Genomic DNA, 21,416 nt, shown 5'->3' with positions numbered 1-21,416 from the left:
GCTCCAGAAGGCCTTTCTGTCGCTGAGCTTAATCAATTAGCTCAAAATGATGGAAATGCTTAATTTCAACCTCTAATCAACCAGCCAACCGGTCAAGCAGAGGCACAAGAACCACGACGACGAGCTCCACCAAGGTGCTCAGAGTGTAATATTCAGGGTCATAAGAGAACGCATTGTCCAAATTTAATTAAATAGCTTAGATACTGAATTCCATGTTTTTTCGGCTGAAATATTCTAGCTTGAAATATTAAAAGTTGATGGGGTGTTCCGGCCGACCGGGTGTTCCGCTCGCTTGTGAAATACGTTAGCTACTTTCAATTCATTGTTGACTAAGTTAGCGCCCGTCCTGTAAAGACGTCATCCGAACTAGGGTGATGTAGGCACTCGATTCAAACCAGTAATTCCTCGATCTTCAGGAGTATCTATAAATCATCAGTAAACCTCGCCAAGCCCCTTGACCAGGACTTACATTTTCAATATATCGAACACCTATGATAATACCATCTTCATCTTTGATGTCAAGACCTTGCATGTTGAAGATATTATCGTCACCGCTATCAAGGCAGCATAAACAAACAAGGACCAGATTAGTATATCGATCTCCAACCAAACTGGGTAATCGTGCTTTGGTCAATGCAGTAAGCCGCCTCTTGATAGCGAAACCCCCTCTCTTGGCATCCTTATCAAGAATAGCCGAATCAATATCCAGCTCCGACCAGGGCGTGATAGAATCACCCTCCAGACACACAAAAGAGCGCCAAAGGGCAATTTCAAGGAGGCACACGCCAAGACTATATATGTCATGCTGCATCGTGAAAGCTTCTTCGGACCATAATCCCTGTCGAACGGGATGACGATAAAGATTCCTTTCCCATTTCAAGTCGCCCAGAAAACTAGTTTGAGCTTCAGCGCGTCGGATTTGTTCGAATCCGATCAGAAATGAGGGGCCCATGTCCTCTTTCTCCTGGGAGAAGATGATGAGGGTCTCGGGTCGGATACCTTTGTGTACGAATCCGCTTGTGTGAACGAACATCACCGATCGAGCTAGCTGCTTGGCAAGTTGAACGCGATGGCTTAATGAACACTCTTGTTTCTCTATTAGGAGAGTTCGTAGGGTTTTTGGTGAATCTAGACCTTTGGGTATCTCGAAGATGAACTGGAACTGGGTATCTTGGTTTGTGTGTCTCTCTAGCACACCTTCGCATCTGAGGAGACCAAATGACATCGGATCCACGTTAAGCAAGAGTCGTGCTAGATCTCGGACATGAACTCTCCTTGCCGAAGAATTTGTTCCCGCAAAATTTGTGCTGTCTAGCAGAATTCGCCGACCGTTGGTTTTGTACCACGATAGATAAGTACTTGTCCCCGAAATTCTCTCAGCATCTGCTTCTATCATGTCAGGATTGACAAAGACGGAACTTGAGGCTTCATTTTGATGTGACGAGGACTGCTTTATGGCATTTCTGATTTCGGCTAGCCTCGAAGCGGAGGAATCATGGCTTTTGGTAATTGTCTGGCTCTCTAGTTCGCGATCCACCTTGGATTCAGCGATCCGAGTGATAAGATACCATGAGGGATCAAAGCGACGTTGCCAATCCTCCAGATCTTTCACGACCTCCTGCAGGCGTCTTTTCAAATATACGACCTTCGCCTTCTGGGTAAGGGTTGTCGCAGCGATACTGCGCGGGTAGATTGTCGTGAAATCACTGGCAGCGGTCGATATTTTGATTCGCAGTCGCTGAACTGCGTCGGCATAATGAACCTGCAAAGTGGGCGCTAGAGAGCCTGAATCCCACAAGCGTTTCAATGAGTCGAGTTGGACTTCGGTTTTGATCCAAATACCCTCAACATTTAGTGCGATGTCCTCCAGATCGCGTTCTAATCGGCGTTGCTCGCGACAAAAATATATAAGCTCTTGACCGTACCTGGAGAGTGCTCATTAAGTAGACGTCCAGTTGGAGGACATAGGGTTCCAACCTGAGACAAAGATCGAGCGTTCCGAAGACTGCCAGCGTTAATGATGCTGGATCCATCGTCTTGTGCCAGTAAATGAAACATTAAATGAACATCCGAATAAGAAACCTAAATTCCAGGACGTCAGGATATGGGGGCCGAGAGCGTGAGGGGGCGTGATCGACATGCGTGTTTGCCGGTTTGCCCAAAATAGCACACGGACCATATGCGCAGTCTGGCGTATCAACCGTGATCCGACGCAGCTCAGCCTCAATCTCGTTTATTGAGTCATGAACATAGTGCAAAAGGGGATACTTTTGAAGCCTAGTTGATACAGTGAAATGTTTACTCAAAAGCTGCACTTCCCGCAGACTGTGTGTTCCAAGAGACAGGCTCCCAGGAAAATTCGGCAGTCATGACGGACAAAGGACTCGCAGAGCAATATAAGCTCGATATTGTCGTTCTTGACGAAGAACGCAGTCGCGAGATCCATTATCGACCTGATCCACACCAGCTGGGTAGGCCGTTAAGGGAGATCACCATGTGGAATCGAACGCTCAGGCTGGCCGACAACGTATCGGTGTATAAGTCGCCACAGGGTCAGTTGCGAGTTATTAAACAAGTCTCCAAGGTCTCCAGAGAAGATAGCAGACTTAACAATTACGCTTCGGAGCTGGAAGTTCTGGGACAAGTTTCAAATGTGATGAGGTATGAATGGGGCCATGGAAGATTCACTTGTCGCGAAATCATCCTAATGCTTGCTGCCCCAGATTCCAAAACAAGCACTCCTTTGTCAATTTCCAGGGATGGTTCGAATCGGACCAACATGTTTGTTTTGTGATGGAATATTGCCGTCTTGGGGATATCTCAAAGTGCTTTCCTTATCCACTGCCCGAAGTCGAAACTCGGCGCGTATGCAAACAGTTACTCGAAGGACTTAGTTTGCTCCATGGAATGGGGATCACCCATCGAGATATCAAACCACAGGTGGGCCAATATCCTTTACTGGAAACTTTTTGAATACTGCTGACAGCCGATTGGTCCAAGAACGTTCTGGTCGTTCAAAGTGACCCAATATGGGTGAAAATCGCAGATTTCGGTATTAGCAAGCGCGCAATAGATGACGAAACTGACCTGCGTACCCAAATTGGGACGCAAGGTTATATGGCTCCAGAGGTATTAGATCTTGTTGACAACTCAAAAGAGGATTCAAGCTACACCAGTGCTGTGGATCTTTGGTCCCTTGGATGTTTGCTTTACTACCTATTGACGAAGGAGACCCCATTCTCTGTGTATGAGCTTCAAACTTATGCGAGAGGACATACTGAATTTCCCCATAATCCTTTGATTACAAGGAAAGTCAGCTCTCCTGGACGAAGTTTCATCAAGTCTTTGTTAGCGCCGTTTCCTCAAGACCGCCCCAAGGCTTCAGTTGGTCTGATGAAAGACTGGGCTTCTGAGCATAGAAACACATCCTCATTCACGCCGCACTCTACGGAGTTGAGCTCAAAAGAAAACCCTCAGATACACGTTGCGCCAGAGGTTACTATTGACAGTCCATCCACGCTTCTCCCCGAGCCAATACCGCTAGTGGAGCAACAGATAAATAAGCCGATGCCCAAAGTAGAGCCAGAAATGGTATGTACTCAGCAGTCCATAGTTTGACAGACACCCGCTGACAACATTGAAACAGAGCTTCTACTCCTACGAACTCTGGCGCGTGACCAAGTCTACAAAGAGTAAAACGGCCGATGCAGAGCAACTGCTACCTATCCTCGACCATAATGCAAACCCAAGCATAATACGTGACGGATATAATGCTTTTCATTTTGCAGCACAGTATGGCAGTGCTGAGTGGGTCAAGATACTTCTTGAATATCAAGCGGACGTGACAAAAACCACAATCCCACGGTGTGAGACCGCATTACACCTGGCAACCTGGCAAGGAGACCTTGAAATATTCCTGAAGAAGCTCCAATCATTGCAAAAAAACAAAATAGATGTGAGCGCCCAAAACTTCGATGGTGACACTGCTTTGCATCTGGCAATTACAAGATTTGAGTCTGTGAAGGCTATTGAGGCACTACTTGCTGCTGGAGCATCCACAGAGATAAAAGGAAGAAAAGGACACACGCCCCTCTTGTATGCAATGTACTTGCAGCGAGAAGAAAAGGCGACTGTCTTGTTAGATGGAGGTGCCAGCGTGAACTGCCAAGATGGCGATGGTCGGACACCACTACATCTTGCCATCGCTTCAAACAAGATGGGCGCAGGATTGATTCGACGGCTCATTAATGATGGGGCTGATATCAATAAAGCTGATCGGAACGGGCACACTCCTCTTTACGATGCAGTCAAGCTTAGGAAACGTGATGTCATTAATATGCTCCTTGATTGTGATGCGAACTGCGAGCTCGGGGACTCTGGGCTACAGAGATATCTAGTCCAGGTGCAAATGTGGAGGCAAGGTACTCGATGGTTGTCATCTCTCTTTACTTGAATATCTATTGCTGCTAGAATTATTTGCGTTTGCATTCCGTAGAAGCTCACGATCATACTCTGTTCTTCGCTCTGCCCTATTGAATTGCCTGTAAAATACTATCAATTGAAAGAAGCCTCCATACACTGAAAATTTTGTTCATTGGAGCGTATGATTTCGGGATATCAAAGTATATGAAAGAAAGGCTCAAGATCAACACAGTCCCAAGAATGATTGCCACTATGTCAATCCGATTCTCCCTCAAAAGATGCGCCTGCGGATAGGGCTTCCGTATCATCCAGAGTGACAGCGGCAAACCGGTACCGGGAATCCTCTAAAGGCGTAAGTTCCACATCTTTGAACAAGATATACCGCTTGAATAAATATGGCAAATGCACATTAACGCGGTATAAAATGAGGTTCCTCGTGGGAGTATCGAAGATGTGGCCAACATCCTCCAAAGAAATTCTCTTGGTCTCTCTCATAACAAGCCATACCAAAATAAAAGACACAAAGAGCGGAATCCTATTGTTCGTACCAGATTTGTAAGTACAGAACCACCAGTCTTCAAAGCACGTTTAAACTCAAGGGAAACACTCACGAAAGACCCTGTTGAGAAGGGAAGAACTTGGTTCGTTCGCGGTAAAAATAGCCAATTTCAACCAATGCAAGGCTTCCATGATTGATTGACATGGCGATTGCCATGCAAATATCTATGGCATCAATGTCAGTATGAAATCCAAGCACCTCTAGCGAAGGGCCATACCATTGTATCGCGTTGGAAAGACCTCAGCTGTGTAAACTGTGTGCAACATGTCCGTGGTCTGATAAGAGACAACGTAAAAACACAGAGCTATGACTGAGCATATTCTCAATGAAAGTGCCTGATTTCCAGTCGGTTCGATCCCAGGAACCTGAATGAGTAGGAACATGAATAGAGTCAAACCCATCAAAAATGGGCGGCGTCCAAATCTATCGAGCCATCTGCCACATATAGTCATGTATGCAAACGTGATATATGGGAGAAAAATGCCAATAAAAGACAGTACTAATGTTCTGACGCGGAAGGATGTATCCAAAAGTCGACTTACTTCACCCATCGCATAATCATAAAGGTGACCCCACGCAACTTCGTATGCCGACAGGTTTCGACTAAGTATTATCGCAGCAACTGCCACAATGGCCCTCCTTAGCTGGGGATTGGCAGCCAGCGTCGTGAGCTGGAAAACAGAGGATGGATACTGAGAGCTACCTCGGTGCATTGCATGCACGTCGGCAAGATAAATTTGCCAGAGATCGCGGGCAGCCATGACTTTGACTTTTCGAGAAAAGTATAAGGACTGGAAGGCTTCCTGCATTCTTCCGTTATATACACACCAGTACGGGGACTCTGGTGCTGCATTAACCAATGCTTGAGCCATGATAATGAATGCAGAGGGCACAATTATTATGATCCCTATGTCAAGGTTGGTGTTGGTACGCGTGATGAATACTATTAGCCTTCCACAGTTGCTAAGAGCTTCAAAAAGCACCATCAACCTTTTGAGATATTAGTAAGCCCTCGCCATTGTGCATTTTGTATGCTGGGAAATAAACGTACAAATTCCAGGAAGCGATCATGAAGCCGCGAGAGGACGAGACGCTTGCCTCGGCGAGGTAAAGCGGGACAGTGCACCCTAGGATGCCCATCGAAGTACCAGCTAACAGATTCACTATTAAAAGCGATTCGAAGCTCAATTGAAAGAAAATCTTCCCGCAAGCTGCGACGAGGGCCAAAATCGCTGCGACGCATACAGCTTTACGGCGACCCCAAGAACGATTCAAAGGCACCGTCAACATGGACCCAAGGAGCGCACTTCCTATCAAAGGGGTACTGCCTGATATGTTAGACGATATAATAGATAGGGAATAGTTCCACTTGCCTTCTCAACCAGATAGAGTGGTAGTTGGATGTTTCTCGCAAAAAGCCCTTACTAAAGTGCAGTAGACATACACTATTGAGCCCAGTTAGCCAAACATACCCTCAATAGGAATAACGTTCAGAAAAGACATACTAGAGCATTGATCCTGCAACGCAAATGTAAGAGCTCGTTGCTCTCATCGCTATTTTCAATACATCAGATTCCTCCTTTGCCGACTGGTACAGAATCATATGTTCTTCCGGAGTCAAGCTCCCAATGACCGTCGGATCATTGGGGTTGTGATACAGTAGAGCTCCATTCTTTATTAAATCCCGAATCTCTTCCAGATGATATTCGGTAACGAATTCGTCGGCTTCGAGGAGGATTTGGTCTTTGTCTATCTCTCGTTCTTCACTAGATCTTCCATACCCACTGTCAGTTTGGGTTTATGATGTACGTGAAGCCGCTGTAGAATACATACCCTGTCGAAACGGTGTTCTCCCCGTGAACCGTATCTGTTCCCTCGTTAAGTTCGACCGCTGATGGAACTCGACGGAGGTAGTCTTGGAAGCCACTTGAGCTAGGTAATGAAAACATGACTGAATTCCATCCGAAAGAGCACTCAACTCGTTAGTCTCAGTCCGCTCCTTAAATCGTTAATCGTGAATCGGAACAGAGACATGGACAAAATATGAAACATGAAACATGGGATATGAAGGTAGTCATATTTGCGGTGCTCGGATCCAGCCATGCTTCGCCCCATTTGCAGATCACCTTACGCCTGGGCAAAGACTTTCTATTTTAGGCCCCTGTGCCAAGACCATCTCGCGTAGTTATATTCTGAATCAGTGACTTGAACTAGTTGACTCTCTGCTTTAGGGATTATATAATATTTGACCGGGGTATTATAGACTTTGCGACCGCCATGCATTCTATCATTTCTACTCAATATACTCAAGGCCACTATTTAATAGATCTTGATTCGCCCATGCGAATATTAATATATTAATGTCCCAAACAACTCCGCGTTCTGGATATGCCAAAAATGCCTGATGCTGCGATTGAGCACAATGCGACTACCATTATTGCGTTCCCTGACGACTGCTTGAGAGTCTTCTTGTGATTTTGTAGGCCTCAGGTATTGCCGAAGCTGCAAGGCACGCCCTGTCGTTTCCAATGATAAAGCAGGACACTGTCCAGCGGCGAAAAGGATGGCGAAAAGGATTCGTGTCTAAAATGTCCATATTTCAATGCAATGTTGAAAGGTTCCTAGATGAATGCTATAGCTGTACAAGACACGACCAAATGAAATGCGCAATCTCAAAGAGTAACAATATAGAATGCTGTATCACCATATATGGGGGTCTAGTCGTCACTTTCTGACTCAACATCGTCATTCTCTAGACGCTTTCTGCGTTCCTCGCTGAGTTCGCGATAAGTGCTCCAACTCAAGAGGAAAAACGCGAACATGATGAATATGCCGCCAATAATGGCTGCAACAGAGAGAGGTTGTCCGGTGCGGAACCAGTCGACGATAGCGACGAGGAAGATAGTCAGGAGCGCAGCAACCGAGGAGAGGACGGGAGATGTGAGAGAGATCAGGACAAGGAAAGATCCGGAGAATGCTGAACTAGGGTAAGTATTTCATGGCATGCATCAAGCTGACGGGTAAACTTACTAGCATTGGCACAGATGGAGACGAGGAGCATACGTCCTGCCTCTCCGGTGGGGAACCGGAATGTCTCCCAACCCAGATAGTGAAGGATCGGGATTGGAATCCATAAGACAGAAAGAGTGAATGCACCAATCAAACTGCCAAAGGTATTGGCGAAAATGGTGCCACGCCCCGGGCTAGTTCCTTCCGGAGGACAGGCAAACCGTTTATACAAAACCTCGTAGAGGCCATAGAGGATACTGCCGATGCCAATAACGATGTTGCCCAACAGTCGGCTTTGCGCTTCACCGTCTTCTTTAGTTGCTCCGCCCTTGGAAACTTTTTTGTCCGGCCGGTCGCCATATGCCACGACAAGCACGCCGATGATTGCAACGCCCACTGCAAGGACCTTGTCTAATCGCAGCTTCTCTTTAAGAAGAGGGATCGAGAAGGCGTATGCGAAGAAAGCCGAGCAGTTGTAAATTGCGGTCAAATCACTGGCCGTGGTCATATTGACAGCTACGTACCAAGAGCCGCCGGCGATGGTGAGGGCACTGGTGACAAAAGCAGTTGTCTTCAGCATGTATGGAACCGGGGACCGGTTGGAGTGACGAGACGAGAGGTGGACTTCTTGGGTTTCTACCATTTGGGCGGTACTTCGGAGGAGGGAGACATGGCGGCGCCAGAAAGCTTCCCATGACAACTTTCGTTTTTGGATTCGGAGAATAAGCAGCTGGAACGGCCAGAGTAAGATCCAAGAGCCGTGGGTAATATAGCTGCGAGCGGGAAACGAAGGTCAGCCATTGCAAGTCCAGAAAGAGGATGATAGAATAGCTGTAGGTGTGGAGGGAGACAGTTGCTTTATAACTCACAGCATGCAATACGGTTTATCCCAATGTAATTCATGCTGGATATACACAGCAGTTTCGGTTTGAACAACAAAACTAGCCAAACTCAGCAGCAAAAAGCCTAGAGCTATCATGTACTTTTTGCGTGTGGCTTGAGCGGCATCATGTTCCGAGTTTTGACTCCGAATGGTAGGCCGACGGGTGTGGTGCAACATAGGCCGGCCTTCTGCATCACCATTGTCGAAGCTAGATCTCGAGAGACGTTCATCATCCTTGAGTAACGGTTGTTCCAAACGGCCATCCGTTGGTCGGTGCATCGGGGGGCGATTCATGTCGTCTGAATCCTGGGAATTACGGCCCGTTGAGTTTGGGTTTACCCGAGACTCTCCAAGCTCGATGTTCTCCGAAGCCACAATTGCGATGGCCTTTGTTCTGGCTGGGGGTTGTTTCACCACCGAGTGACTTTTGAGTAATCAGGACAAGATCACTGGGTCCACCTGTCACCCTTGCGCCGCAAAGATAACAGATAAGGAATCAGTAGAGATATTCAATACATTCAGAGAAAAATATTGCTGAATGAGGCTTGAAAACTCAAACAGGGTTGCTGCTTGTGAAATCAATCGATCACAAGCCGGGGCTGAGGCTGCATGCGATCGAGTTGTTGGGATGCAGCTGTACGTTGTAGCCACGTAGATGGAACAGGGTGCAGGGGTTGCGACCACGAGAGATAACAGGAGGGATAGCGGAATGCAATGGACTCGTAGGGTTTAGATTAGACTTGTCCGGCACCTTCAGACGGGACAAAAATGGGAAGATTTACGGATTATAAACTGAGGAAACATGATGCCCCGTGGAATTGGACGCCTTCGTCATCGTGGCTCTAGACCGTTTTGGGGAATAAGTGGGTCATGTGACGTTGGCCCTGAACGCAGACACTAGCCCTCATTTAGACTAGCGTTGTTCATGAGTCTCAGGCGTCCATTGCGAGTGACCAAAATAGCATCGCCTGACAAGCAAATACCTGGTATCTGGGCATGCGCTGTAATTTTGTTTAAATACAAGCCCTGATTTGTGAGATTCATTGAAATAGAAATCCACATGATCCAAAGTACGCCCCTATCTGTCCAGTACAGGGAGTGAAGAAGAGAAGAAACGATAGCGTATGCAAACTCATTTGCATGGATTCAAATAGTGAACTTGGGCTTACGTTGTATCATATTGGGACCCCAATTTACATCCCTTCCTTTTCATCCTATGTACGAAGAACCTCTCTTAAGCCTTGGGCTTAAACAGGGCCTCTTGAGTGTTATAAGTGTACTTCAGGTCCAAATGCCAGTATGGTGGAGAGTGTGGCTTCGCGACGAGCCAAGCCTTATCAAGAGCATCAACAACCTCCTCTGGGAGAGGCCCCTTCTGAACATCCGCAAGGTTGGCCTCCAACTGAGAAAAGCTGCTCACACCGATGAGAATGCCGTCGCGGCCACCATTGCCGATTTTCAAAGCCGAGTGGTGGTGCACCCATCGCAGGGCCGTTTCAATCATTGTCAAGCCGTGCTTTTCAACAACGGGCTCGATGATACTAAGGGCCTCGAAGTTGGAATCCTTGAAGTAGCGCTTACGGTAGTTGTTTCCTGTTGAGCTGTTTTCTCCGAAGCGTCCTTCGGCGGGTACATCGATGGTCTTGTACTTTCCAGAGAGAAGGCCACCAGCCAGTGGGTTATAGATAACGATATCGAGGCCGTAGCGACGGCAAGCATGGACCAATTCGACCTCGATGTTGCGAGCTAGGGAACAAAGTGTTAGTCTATCTCCAGAGCGATTGAATGACATGTTCATCACATACTGATGGCATTGTACATGGCCTGGAAAATGGTCGGGCGAACCCAACCTCTTTCGGCACAGGTGGTCACAATCTCGGCTACCTCAAAGGCCGTGAAGTTGCTCAGTCCCAAGTTAACAAACTTGCCCTCCTTGTGCAGCTTGTTGACTTCCTCCAAAGTCTCTGCGAAAGGAACCGATCGGTCCGGCGCATGCAGGTAAAAGATGTCAACCTGGTCGGTGTTCAACTCCTTCAATGACTTTTCGAGATTCTCGCGCAGGACGGCAGGCTTGTGGAATCCGGGAGTACCAGGGTACCATTTCGTAGCAATGGTCAGGCCACGCTCTTTCCAGCCAGCCTGAGCTGTGAAAGCTTCCTGTTCTCCGCCGACATAGATGCGGGCAGTGTCGATCTCAGTGAATCCTTGTTGCTGGAAATAGTCCAAGGACTTCTTGAGTTCCTCCACAGAGGTGATACGGGCACCTTTATCCGGGCTAGGACCAAAGGTCATAAGCCCAAGGATCACCCGGGGCAATGGGTTCTGTGCGATAAGAGGCATGGTGGCTTGGCAGACAGGGATGTTTGGTTATTTGGGTGAGTTGGAGACAGATGACTTGGAGCGGGGGAGGGGTTGCGGAGCGAGCCGATTGTCGATAACGGCGGGACCCATTGTGCAATGCTTCTCACTTCGGAACCGACCGCAGCTTCGAAGTGCTTTCTATTGATTGACGATCTGCGATGCTTTATTACTTGGAGAAAACTTCTCCCAACACTCCTGCCAGCGAAGCCACAATGACCATGTCCACCAATGCCGAGCGCGCTATCCGGATTTTGGTCATCAACCCCAATACCTCCACCCATATGACAGATGGCCTCAAGCCAATACTAGATCGCCTCAACTATTCTGATGTGCAATTCGAATACTTCACGGCGCCGAATGAACCGGTCACGGTTGACGGACGCACCTACGAACCCATCTCCAGCATCAACTCCGGGGAAGAATCCGCCCAGTCGGCACTCAATTGCTGGTCAGTCTTGGACCGAATCTCGCATTTTGATGCGTTCCTGGTGGCATGCTATTCAGCTCACCCGCTAGTGGGTGTACTACGAAAGCGTATCCAGGAATTTGAGAAGACTCATCCCTCAAGTCGCAAGAAGTATGTGACCGGCATTTTCGAGGGTAGTGTTACTGCCTCACTATCATTGATCAGCGCATTCGACTTTCTGAAAATGGGCGAGCTGGACAAAAAAGAAGTTGAGGAGTCATTTGGAATTGTGACTACTGGCAGTGCCTGGAAAGCCGAGCTTACCAAGGCGGTTACCCAGATGCTCGGCACCCATGGCTCTACTCGGTTCGCAGGTGTTGAGACTACCGGGCTGACGGCCGGAGAGCTTCACACAACACCCGCGGAAGAAGTGAAGCAAAGGATCATTAATGCCACTCAGAAGCTGCTTCGGGAGTCGGCAGTTCCTGTCGGTGCTATCTGTATGGGATGTGCAGGCATGGCAGGGATGGAAGAGGCCGTGCGAGAGGGATGTGTGCGTGCCTATGGTGATATCAAGGGCCACCAAGTCAGAATTGTTGATGGTGTGGTTGCAGGAGCTGGAACACTGGTGACATCGTGCAAAGCAGGATTTTGATATTCTACAGACGAGGCGAGACGATCTTTCAAAATAATTATGGCGGGTTCTAATATTTGACGTATAATGATTGCATTGCAGAGCACTATTTACTACCATCCATTATATCTGATCACCGGACATATTTAAGTACAATAAAAGGTACTCTAAAGTTATATAAGCCCGTTGAGTCACTTGGGTGGTGATGTTGATGTCCAACTCGTTGGTGCCTGAGGCGACAGCTTATGATCACAGCCAAAAAGTTCCCCGCAACAACGCGTTACGCGTGAACCATCTTTCTCCCGACGGCGCCATTGGACCACGATGCCTAGGTGAGAGCTTCTAAGATGACATGAAGCTCCTTTAGAGCACTCTAACTGACCTGACTGTGTGAAATAGGGAAATCATCACGATCCAAGCCGGCCAGTGCGGCAACAACGGTACGTGCCTCTCCGCAACTCTCGACCGAATCCCAGCGTTGCGGCCCCTTTACCGCTCATATAGCACGGAAATGAAACAGAAAACGCGACGCTACTTCCTGATCACCAAAGCTGACTATTTCCATAGTCGGTAGCCAGTTCTGGCAGCAACTGTGCCTGGAGCACGGAATCAGCCAGGATGGTAACCTGGAGGATTTTGCGACTGAAGGCGGAGACCGCAAGGACGTGTTCTTCTACCAGGTGTGTAATTGATATTTGTATTGTGTTTATTGTTTGCATTGCGCTGCTTTGTTCGACCATCCAGGCTAACAGATCCCCACAGAGTGACGACACCAGATACATTCCCCGCGCAATCCTTCTCGATTTAGAGCCCCGGGTATGATTCTCCCATATTGACATAAAACAAATATGTGTCGTTTATAAACAATCGGACTATGACTGATACAACAATAGGTTCTCCACAGCATCCAATCGGGCCCCTACAAAAACATCTATAACCCCGAGAATTTCTTTATGGGAGAAAATGGAGTTGGAGCTGGTAATAACTGGGGTGCCGGTTACGCCGCAGGCGAGGGTGTACAGGAGGAGATCTTTGACATGATTGATCGAGAGGCAGATGGAAGTGATTCTCTAGAGGTGCATTTGACAAAATTCCATCTGCAATTCTAGTAAGCTGACTCGTCACTGACAGGGCTTCATGATGTTGCACTCGATTGCAGGAGGTACAGGTTCCGGTCTAGGAAGTTTCCTCCTGGAGCGCATGAATGATCGCTTCCCTAAAAAGCTAATTCAGACATACTCCGTCTTTTCGGATTCCAATGATGTGGTTGTCAACCCTTACAACAGTCTCCTCACTCTGCGCCGATTGACCCAAGATGCTGACTCTGTGGTAAGTACGCCTGCTGGAATACATCTGCTCAAATAACTAAATCGCTGGCAGGTCGTCCTGGATAATCTCGCATTGGCCAGCATTGTTGCCGACCGACTGCATGTCCAAAAACCCAATTTCGACCAGACTAACCAGCTTGTAAGTCTATAGCCAAGACCAACATGGATTTGAGCTGACGTTCGCAGGTGTCAACGGTCATGTCGGCATCTACTACCCCCCTACGATACCCAGGCTACATGCACAATGACCTCGCAGGAATCATCGCCTCGCTGATCCCGACACCACGCACCCACTTCCTGGTCACTTCATACACGCCATTCACCGGTGACAATATCGAGCAGGCCAAGACTGTCCGCAAGACCACCGTTTTAGATGTGATGCGCCGTCTGCTCCAACCGAAAAACCGCATGGTCTCTATCAACCCAAGCAAGACCAGCTGCTATATGAGCATTCTCAACATCATCCAGGGCGAGGCTGACCCTACCGACGTACACAAGTCCCTCTTGCGTATTCGTGAACGTCGCCTGGCATCATTTATTCCCTGGGGCCCCGCTAGCATCCAGGTCGCGCTCACTAAGAAATCGCCATACTTGCAACACACGAACCGAGTCAGCGGTCTGATGTTAGCTAACCACACCTCCGTGGCAACCCTCTTCAAACGGATCGTTCAACAGTACGACCCGCTGCGCAAACGCAATGCATTCATTCAACAGTACGAGAAATCCGCACCCTTCGCGGACGGACTGGGCGAGTTCGACGAAGCCCGCGCGGTGGTAATGGATCTCATCCACGAGTACGAGGCCGCCGAACGAGAGGATTATCTAGATCCGGTTGCGGGCAAAGAGACTCACCCTGGAGCCTGAAACCCGGGGTAGAAAACTTTCATTCATTTTTCATGATTCATTGCTTTGGCAGGAGGGGTTCGGGCGCATACTCAGGTGCAGGGCCACGGGCGTTTCTTCTCTTTCTTGTCTCTTATTTTGCTTTTTTTTTTTTTCGTCCTAGTCCATACACCGAAACTTTCATGAAAGCCTACACCTCGGCCATGCCAACACATTTGAAATACGCCCTAGACACGTAGACGGAACCGGTGTGGATTCCGAATGATCCGCACAGTCGCAACGGGCCGGCTGCTGCAGCGGTGGAGATATGCAAACTGCAAGCCGGTCCCAAAAAAGAGAATGGATGGGTATAGATTTAAGCTGGTTGGGTTTGTGCATGGGTTGAGTGGGCAATTGGTCAATTGGTGGAGAAGGAGAGGTATACGAGAAGTAGATTAATTGTAAGTTGGGTTGGGTATGAGTCAAGCAAAAAAAGAAAAGGGAACCAATCGAATGTGAGGGGGAGATGGAAAATTGATCGACCACATCGATTTCACATTTCACGTACGTGGTCGTCTCTAGTGCCATGTAATAGCTCCCCGCAGATCATCGTGCCTCATTTAGAGGCGCATTGACCAAGGAGACTGATCCAATTCATGGACACCTCATGGCGGGCCATAGCTGATGCATACATAAGAGGCCTGTGGGCCCCGTTACATTCCTGCTTCGACTGTCCTCCGATACGGAGACTTGGGCTGCAAAAATGATCTAACTATCAAGGTTTTTACCGACGAACTCCATTACTCTTTGCCACTTACTACATACTGGGCCCGTGGGTGGCGTATGCCCGTGGAACACCTGTAAAACCTTGGAGGCATTTCCTCGGGTAACGCAGACACTGGATCAGGAAAACGGGTAATCTACGCGCGATTAATAATTCCCGAGTTTGCCAGGTTCGCATTCCTGGTTCTCGGGTTTCCCTGAGTTTCGAAACGGATTCCCAACGAACAAGGCTGGGAATCCACGTGATGGGGACCCAAGTCAGGTGAACACCGCTTTTCTCCAGGCCAGTAGTACCAGACGGAGTACTCCGTGCAGGAGCCCAATACTCGCAAATACTCAACTAGACCTCATCCAGTCTAGCCGCTCGAGTTGGCGATTTGCAGAAACGGGTCTACATCTCTTGGTTCACAGGGTCATGCTAGATGACGAAGGAGACGGAGTACTTGGATATGTATTAGCCGCTCCGATTCGCACGGACGCCCGATCATTGGACCCGATCAGCCTTGAAGGGCAACTATTCGGGTCGCGTGCGGACAAAAAGCAAGCGCAGAAAGGGGGGTGGTGCAGATTAATAGTCTAGAGATAGTGTGCCCATACCGTAGGGGGATACCATTACCTACCTAAGTTAGGGAGGTGGACACCACGCCACGCCGAGATTCGGTGCCGGTAAAAGGGGGAGCAATTAGGGAAATTGGGGGTTAAAGTATACAGGATATGGAGCCTATCGAACCTTCTCGGGACCCGCTCGCCTCCAGACTGATTCCGTCACTCTCCACGCCTCAAACTGAGTCAGCCATAAAGAACTGACTTTCTCTTCTCCCCGTCCGTTCCGAATATATAATACGTGGCCGCCCACTTTCTTCTTTCCCCCTTTCCCCTGTATCACTCTCCCCCGTGGAACTCTACCCCCGTCTCCAACCCAGTCCAATTCTCTCCTCATCTCCAACCTACTCTCTCCACCTCTTCCCCCCATCGCCAGGGAACCTTCACGAAACCCGCCTCTCTCCCAGCGTCCTCTGCGTTAGCCTTGTCTAGCAGCCCAGAATCGCCTATCCTTCAACCCGACTCCGGCGCTTATCTCAAACCTCAGCTGTAACTGGTCCAGTCAGCCTTCCCTCGCGCTCCGCCCCAACAAACCTTCTCCTCACCAACGACGCCACACCTCCAATCATCCATAATGGCCCCTCGCAAGCCCAGGTGCAACTTCAAGGAGTGCAAGGAAGCCGCTCAGCGTATCGTGGGTGACTGTAGCTTTTGCCACGGGCACTTCTGCTCAAAGCACCGCATGCTCGAGGCACACTCCTGTACCGGGCTGGAGGACTGCAAGAAGGAGTCACATGCGCGGAACGCCGATAAGTTGAACAGCGAGCGAACAGTCGTTGTGAAGGGTGTATGAGAGTGCGGCTGGTAGGCTGTACCATCATCTCACACTCCTAAACTCTCTCCGGGGATTTGATCCTAGATGCGCCGCACCGCCATCTAGGTATTTGTTTCGATTCTTTACTAGGAGAGGAGAAAGGGATTCCGGTGTTGATCAACTTGCCGGTTGAATCTTTAGCGCGGTGTTCATTTGTTTCCCTGTTATATTTCTTTCTGCGCTCCGTTTTCCAATCTGCTTCGCTTCTTATTGGGGGTGTTTGTAAATGACTTTGTTGTGGCTACGGCCGGACTGATTCTGCGGTTTTTCTTTGGTCGCTTCTGGGGGTGGGCTCATCTACATGGCGTTCTTTTCTAATCTATATTTCACCCTTTAATAGGGATTGCATTCGCCGGCATGATGGTTTTAATCTGCCTTGATTTTTCGGGGCTGCTACATTGAGATCCTGCGGGACTCGCATGGGCATTAACTATCATCTGTTTAGCCTTATTACTTGATTTTTTTTTTTTGGGATTTACGTGAATATACCACATTTCAATCTTCCAATTTTAATTCGGTCTTATGATACATGTCAGGAAGCAAACATCCTGGTGTGGTCTAGCCCGGTCCAATCTTCGGCCTGTTCATAGTTAGCTTTGGCTTGACAAAGAATGTGCAAAAATAGACATACATATCATGGTGCTCACTCAGTCGACTGAGATACTTATTGAGTTCCTCCACACGCTCTTTATGCGTCTTAACACCCTCTCGTTGGAGTCGCTCATGCATCTAGTCTCATTAGCCTTCCAGTCCACGGAATAGACAAAGAAAAGAATGAACATACCCTCTTCTTCCGCATCTCTTCATGCTTCCTCTCCGTCTCCGTCTTCCCAACAGACCCGGATCTCTCCGCCGAAGAATCCTTATCTTCGCTCTTGGCTCGGTCTTCACGATCTTCCACGGCGGAACCTCCCTCTGTAGGCTTCACATCATCCTTCTTCTTGCTCTTCTTCTTCTTCTTCTTCTCCACCCGTCCATCACTCACTTTGCTCCCCTTTAACTTGAGCTTCCCGCCCCCGCCAGCAGCGTACTCGTCCGGCGCCATAGTGGGCCTGATCTGGGAAAAGGGTGGGATTCAAAGGTTGGCCGTGGATTCCCCAAGGTCTCACCTTTTGGCAACGAACTCTTCCCTCAAAGCAAATTTTAATGTAGGACCTCTGGGGCTTGGGTGATTTGCCACCTGTTTCTTATTATGGGTGGAGTTGATTGTCTTTGTTCTCCTATTCCCTTGGTTTGGGTGTGCCACTGAAGCCACTGGTGGAAGAGGTGCTTGCGTTGGAGATGTGAAGTTGGGTTTGGGCGGTGGACCAATCAGGTGTTGCCGGTGGAGGATCGTTGGTTCGCGATAAGGATTCGAGGTTTCTTGGCTTACAGCCGTCCAATGTTAGGTTGATCTTGATAATGCTTTAAAATAGATATTTTGTTGGGCTGATTATTGAGTGTCTTTTTATTTGAAACCTTATTCAGTTTTACGCGGAAGGTACAGCTGATTGAGAGATGCTCATTTATTGATCCTTCCGAGTGGATTTGCACAATAATAGAACACTAGTCAACGAATGCTTTGTAGATCAAAAATTTTCATTATTTTCAGGCAATAAAGCTTTTTTATGTATATAATGTTTAATCGAAGGGGATCGGACGCAACCCGGACCCGCCCATCCGTTTGCGCATCTCCGCGCCCGCGGCGATTGTACTAGGGACTTTGATACCACAGCAGTCTCCAAAGTAGTCGGTGTGCGCCTGTCCAGGAGGGTGGTCATGCCCAGCATGATCATGATCGTGATCATCAGCCCCATCCTCAGAGAGTTCACCCATACCTTCCGCAGCAGGAAGAAGGCTTCCAAACAGGAAGTGCTGCATGATGGGCAGCTTCCCCAGGACCTCCTTGACAAACATTTTCTTCATACCACTCTCGACCTTAAACCAGTTCTTCGCACCCGAGATATCATCCAGCATGGGACTGTGCCAGCGCAGTCCCTTCACTGTCTTAACGCTGTCCACCCACCGCACCTGATCCAGATACAGGTACTTGTCCCCCTCTTCATCCAGTAATGCATTGTTGTGGATCCCCAATGGTGTAATATAAGGGTGATCCACCAGTTGGCTGGCCCCGAACAAGAACGGCAGGAAGTGATAGTCATCCAGACCCCAGACACCATGGGATCCAGCCGGTTCCAGGTAGTATGTCGATTGGATGTCGCGCATGAGATGCACATACTCGAGGTAAACCTTGAAGACCACGGCCGGGAAATCTGTTTTTGGTAGCAGACCCAGCTGGTAAAGGCTAAGCAGCCACATCATAAAATTCAGCTCATGACCCGATCCGTAGTCAATTCGGTCTTTGGAGCCTAGTGAGTGGATCAAGTATGTGGACGCCTCGTCGATCGCGGCAGTGTCTGCCATCCCAAGGATGTCGGTGTGCCATGTCGGGCTCTGAGTGGCGACGTCGTCGAAAAGGGTGCGGAATGCAGGATTGCCAAATCGTGACCCACCCTGGTCCAAAGCGGGGTGTTTCTCTACAAGGGCCCGGAGTTGCCCAACAACGCTGAGGATCTTGGAGATGGCATCGGAATCGGGGTTGGTCTGGTCTGGGATTGGGCGGCCTCTGACAGAATCGGAAAGGCCGAGAACAAATGCTAGAACCAGGTTGTATGTGGGTGAAGCAAGAAAGAGGTCATGGTCTTTCGGGGAAAGAATGCGGCGGACGGGACGGGTGTACTGTTGGGCGGAGAGGTCTGGCGGCGAAGGCAAAGGAGGGGTGGTTGGGGCTGAATCACGAGATGAGGAGTTCCGGGATCGGCCGTTGCTTGACCGCAACTCTGAGAGTTTCTTGGAAAGATCCACCTTTCCGGCTCGGGGTGGCAGTGTTTGCGCCATTATGTCTGAGCAGGTGAGGTGAGGGATGAAGAATAGTGAACTGAGGGACCCTGGGAAACGATAACACAATCTACAATTATCTAACCGGCATCAGTGGCAGAATAATTATACCGCCTACTGGAAGCATGATGGAGATGACGCCATATCAAGTTAGCGTAGTGGAGCATGTGATCTTCCCCGGAAAACAGTGATCGACCGATCTTATTCTCATGTGCAGTGCAGTCACGCTGGAAAGAGGCCACATGATGGGCGCCTCAATGGAGTGATAATCCATCCCAGAATTTCTAGTCTAAGGCATGCCAGCTGCGAACCATTCCAGATCAAACTATCAACAATCCTCGACCTTAACCGCAGCACCCGTTTCACCTCACCACGGGCCCCTCGCTACCCCTCGACGGTGCCTGGCGCTTCTCTGGCCGCATACCATTTGCCTTTATAGCCTCTCTGATTGGACAAAACCCCTAGTCAACGGTCACGGCGCGAGCACGCCATCATGAATACTACTGAGCCATCGGCGTCGACTCCGACAGGTCCTCACACGAGCACAGCCAGAGATATAGACACTTCATTGTCTTGTTCACCCACTCATATAGAGTCGGATCTATCCTCGTCGATAAGCAGCGGCCGATCCCGCTCGAGCGCTACGTCCCGAAAATATTCCGCTCATCAGTCCCCGCAATCACAGAAGCGGTTCAATGAGAACACCCCCATAAACGGCGCTAGCTCATCATCGCGTGGCTATCAGGCCACCGAGCCTCCAAACCCGACTCCTGGGAATCACGATTTCATCAAGGATTGTCAATCCAGTAACCCTGAATCTAGCAATGCTGCCGGTTCCTCCAACCAAAAGGCTCAGACTAATCAGCGCGAGCCAGAAGAGGAACACGAGCGATCCCTGTTAGGCCGGTTCGTGGACCGATTTGGCGCTCTAGAATTGGAGAACAAGGGTAGCGTGGCACGAGATCACTTGGCCTTGGGTAGGGATACCTTAGCTAGTTTCTTATCTGGAGTACCCTCGCTAACCGCGGCTCCCAGAACGAACATTCCTTGCGTGGATGCGCACATCGCTAGCGTTTGCCTCCATCGGCATCGCCGTTACTCAACTATTCCGATTAAATACGGCCAATACGTCTACGAATGCCAAATACCATGGCACCTACGATAATTACCCCGGGATTCAACCCCCTTCCGATTCCTCGTCTATCCTCGATACTTTCGCAATGTCCCCTTCACCACAGGATACATCCAGACTCCGCAATGTAGGAAAACCTCTCGGCTCAACGTTTATAGGCGTTGCTATTTTAGTTCTAATAATTGGGTTCCACCGTTACTTCGAGAGCCAGTACTGGATTATTCGTGGGAAATTCCCTGCCAGCAGAGGCAGTGTGGCACTTACAGCTTTCGTGGCGATTGCATTGATTATTGCGGCGTTTGCGGTGATTCTGGCTGTATCACCAAATTCATATGAGTCCTAAACCTTCTTGTTTGTGTCATAGCGCCCTCGAGGTCTCCTCGTTCTTGTACTTCTTTTTCCCTTATCGGTTGTGGGTTTTGGGCATACTTTTCGGGATTATTTACATTATTATTTTGACTTGATACCATTAAATAAGACAACCATTAGACTGGTCGATGTTACATATTTTACCATTTTATAGTAAAATGGAGATGGATCTAAGTAAAAGGAGAAGTTCCGCGATACCTCGAAGTTGTTTCGATCCCAAAAACCTTGGGGTAAATCATTGCAAATACTAGGTACTCCAGGACTATAGCATAGACATAAAAACTATCCAGGTCAAGCACTTACGAGCAATGTAGGTAGAATATTTCTTTCTTTTCGGTCAACAGCCCCAATTCCACCCGCACCAGACCAGTCTAGGCACAATATAGAGGAGGCAGTGAGGGAAACAAGATTGAT

General features: G+C 48.8%; 11 protein-coding genes across 11 annotated transcripts; 5 read left to right on the top strand and 6 right to left on the bottom strand.

Annotated features, from left to right (window-relative positions):
* Positions 1–389: 389 nt before the first annotated feature.
* On the bottom strand, positions 390–2,033 carry N7484_002251 (uncharacterized protein; the record flags this gene model as incomplete). The annotated part of the gene is made up of 3 exons (XM_057112671.1): positions 390–422; positions 470–1,925; positions 1,978–2,033. The coding sequence occupies 3 exons, from the start codon at positions 2,031–2,033 to the stop codon at positions 390–392; spliced, it is 1,545 nt and encodes a 514-aa protein (XP_056977408.1).
* A 335-nt stretch (positions 2,034–2,368) lies between these two features.
* On the top strand, positions 2,369–4,453 carry N7484_002250 (ankyrin repeat and protein kinase domain-containing protein; the record flags this gene model as incomplete). Its single annotated transcript, XM_057112670.1, has 3 exons — positions 2,369–2,471; positions 2,987–3,591; positions 3,647–4,453. The coding sequence occupies 3 exons, from the start codon at positions 2,369–2,371 to the stop codon at positions 4,451–4,453; spliced, it is 1,515 nt and encodes a 504-aa protein (XP_056977407.1).
* A 224-nt stretch (positions 4,454–4,677) lies between these two features.
* Positions 4,678–6,930, bottom strand: N7484_002249 (MFS general substrate transporter; the record flags this gene model as incomplete). The annotated part of the gene is made up of 8 exons (XM_057112669.1): positions 4,678–4,957; positions 5,034–5,145; positions 5,199–5,256; positions 5,524–5,971; positions 6,033–6,144; positions 6,454–6,499; positions 6,549–6,765; positions 6,815–6,930. The coding sequence occupies 8 exons, from the start codon at positions 6,928–6,930 to the stop codon at positions 4,678–4,680; spliced, it is 1,389 nt and encodes a 462-aa protein (XP_056977406.1).
* Positions 6,931–7,698: 768 nt separating this feature from the next.
* N7484_002248 (DMT family transporter) lies at positions 7,699–9,167 on the bottom strand (the record flags this gene model as incomplete). Its single annotated transcript, XM_057112668.1, has 3 exons — positions 7,699–7,958; positions 8,012–8,763; positions 8,860–9,167. The coding sequence occupies 3 exons, from the start codon at positions 9,165–9,167 to the stop codon at positions 7,699–7,701; spliced, it is 1,320 nt and encodes a 439-aa protein (XP_056977405.1).
* A 940-nt stretch (positions 9,168–10,107) lies between these two features.
* N7484_002247 (aldo/keto reductase family protein) lies at positions 10,108–11,213 on the bottom strand (the record flags this gene model as incomplete). The annotated part of the gene is made up of 2 exons (XM_057112667.1): positions 10,108–10,619; positions 10,679–11,213. The coding sequence occupies 2 exons, from the start codon at positions 11,211–11,213 to the stop codon at positions 10,108–10,110; spliced, it is 1,047 nt and encodes a 348-aa protein (XP_056977404.1).
* Positions 11,214–11,446: 233 nt separating this feature from the next.
* On the top strand, positions 11,447–12,295 carry N7484_002246 (aspartate/glutamate racemase family protein; the record flags this gene model as incomplete). The annotated part of the gene is made up of 1 exon (XM_057112666.1): positions 11,447–12,295. One exon carries the CDS (start codon positions 11,447–11,449, stop codon positions 12,293–12,295), a length of 849 nt encoding a protein of 282 aa, XP_056977403.1.
* Positions 12,296–12,598: 303 nt separating this feature from the next.
* N7484_002245 (gamma-tubulin mipA) lies at positions 12,599–14,466 on the top strand (the record flags this gene model as incomplete). The annotated part of the gene is made up of 8 exons (XM_057112665.1): positions 12,599–12,606; positions 12,674–12,714; positions 12,842–12,954; positions 13,037–13,090; positions 13,168–13,350; positions 13,406–13,603; positions 13,655–13,741; positions 13,789–14,466. 8 exons carry the CDS (start codon positions 12,599–12,601, stop codon positions 14,464–14,466), a joined length of 1,362 nt encoding a protein of 453 aa, XP_056977402.1.
* Positions 14,467–16,384: 1,918 nt separating this feature from the next.
* On the top strand, positions 16,385–16,603 carry N7484_002244 (AN1-type zinc finger protein TMC1; the record flags this gene model as incomplete). Its single annotated transcript, XM_057112664.1, has 1 exon — positions 16,385–16,603. The coding sequence occupies one exon, from the start codon at positions 16,385–16,387 to the stop codon at positions 16,601–16,603; it is 219 nt and encodes a 72-aa protein (XP_056977401.1).
* A 579-nt stretch (positions 16,604–17,182) lies between these two features.
* Positions 17,183–17,669, bottom strand: N7484_002243 (uncharacterized protein; the record flags this gene model as incomplete). The annotated part of the gene is made up of 3 exons (XM_057112663.1): positions 17,183–17,204; positions 17,256–17,353; positions 17,409–17,669. The coding sequence occupies 3 exons, from the start codon at positions 17,667–17,669 to the stop codon at positions 17,183–17,185; spliced, it is 381 nt and encodes a 126-aa protein (XP_056977400.1).
* A 575-nt stretch (positions 17,670–18,244) lies between these two features.
* Positions 18,245–19,501, bottom strand: N7484_002242 (serine/threonine-protein phosphatase 2A activator; the record flags this gene model as incomplete). The annotated part of the gene is made up of 1 exon (XM_057112662.1): positions 18,245–19,501. One exon carries the CDS (start codon positions 19,499–19,501, stop codon positions 18,245–18,247), a length of 1,257 nt encoding a protein of 418 aa, XP_056977399.1.
* Positions 19,502–19,994: 493 nt separating this feature from the next.
* On the top strand, positions 19,995–20,976 carry N7484_002241 (uncharacterized protein; the record flags this gene model as incomplete). The annotated part of the gene is made up of 2 exons (XM_057112661.1): positions 19,995–20,478; positions 20,537–20,976. The coding sequence occupies 2 exons, from the start codon at positions 19,995–19,997 to the stop codon at positions 20,974–20,976; spliced, it is 924 nt and encodes a 307-aa protein (XP_056977398.1).
* Positions 20,977–21,416: the final 440 nt, after the last annotated feature.

The sequence above is a fragment of the Penicillium longicatenatum genome, assembly GCF_028827895.1.
Source record: "Penicillium longicatenatum strain IBT 33135 chromosome Unknown contig_1_segment0_segment0, whole genome shotgun sequence".
NCBI lineage: Eukaryota > Fungi > Ascomycota > Eurotiomycetes > Eurotiales > Aspergillaceae > Penicillium > Penicillium longicatenatum.
Note: the sequence above shows the minus strand (reverse complement) of the source record. Positions and strands in the feature narration are given on the sequence as shown.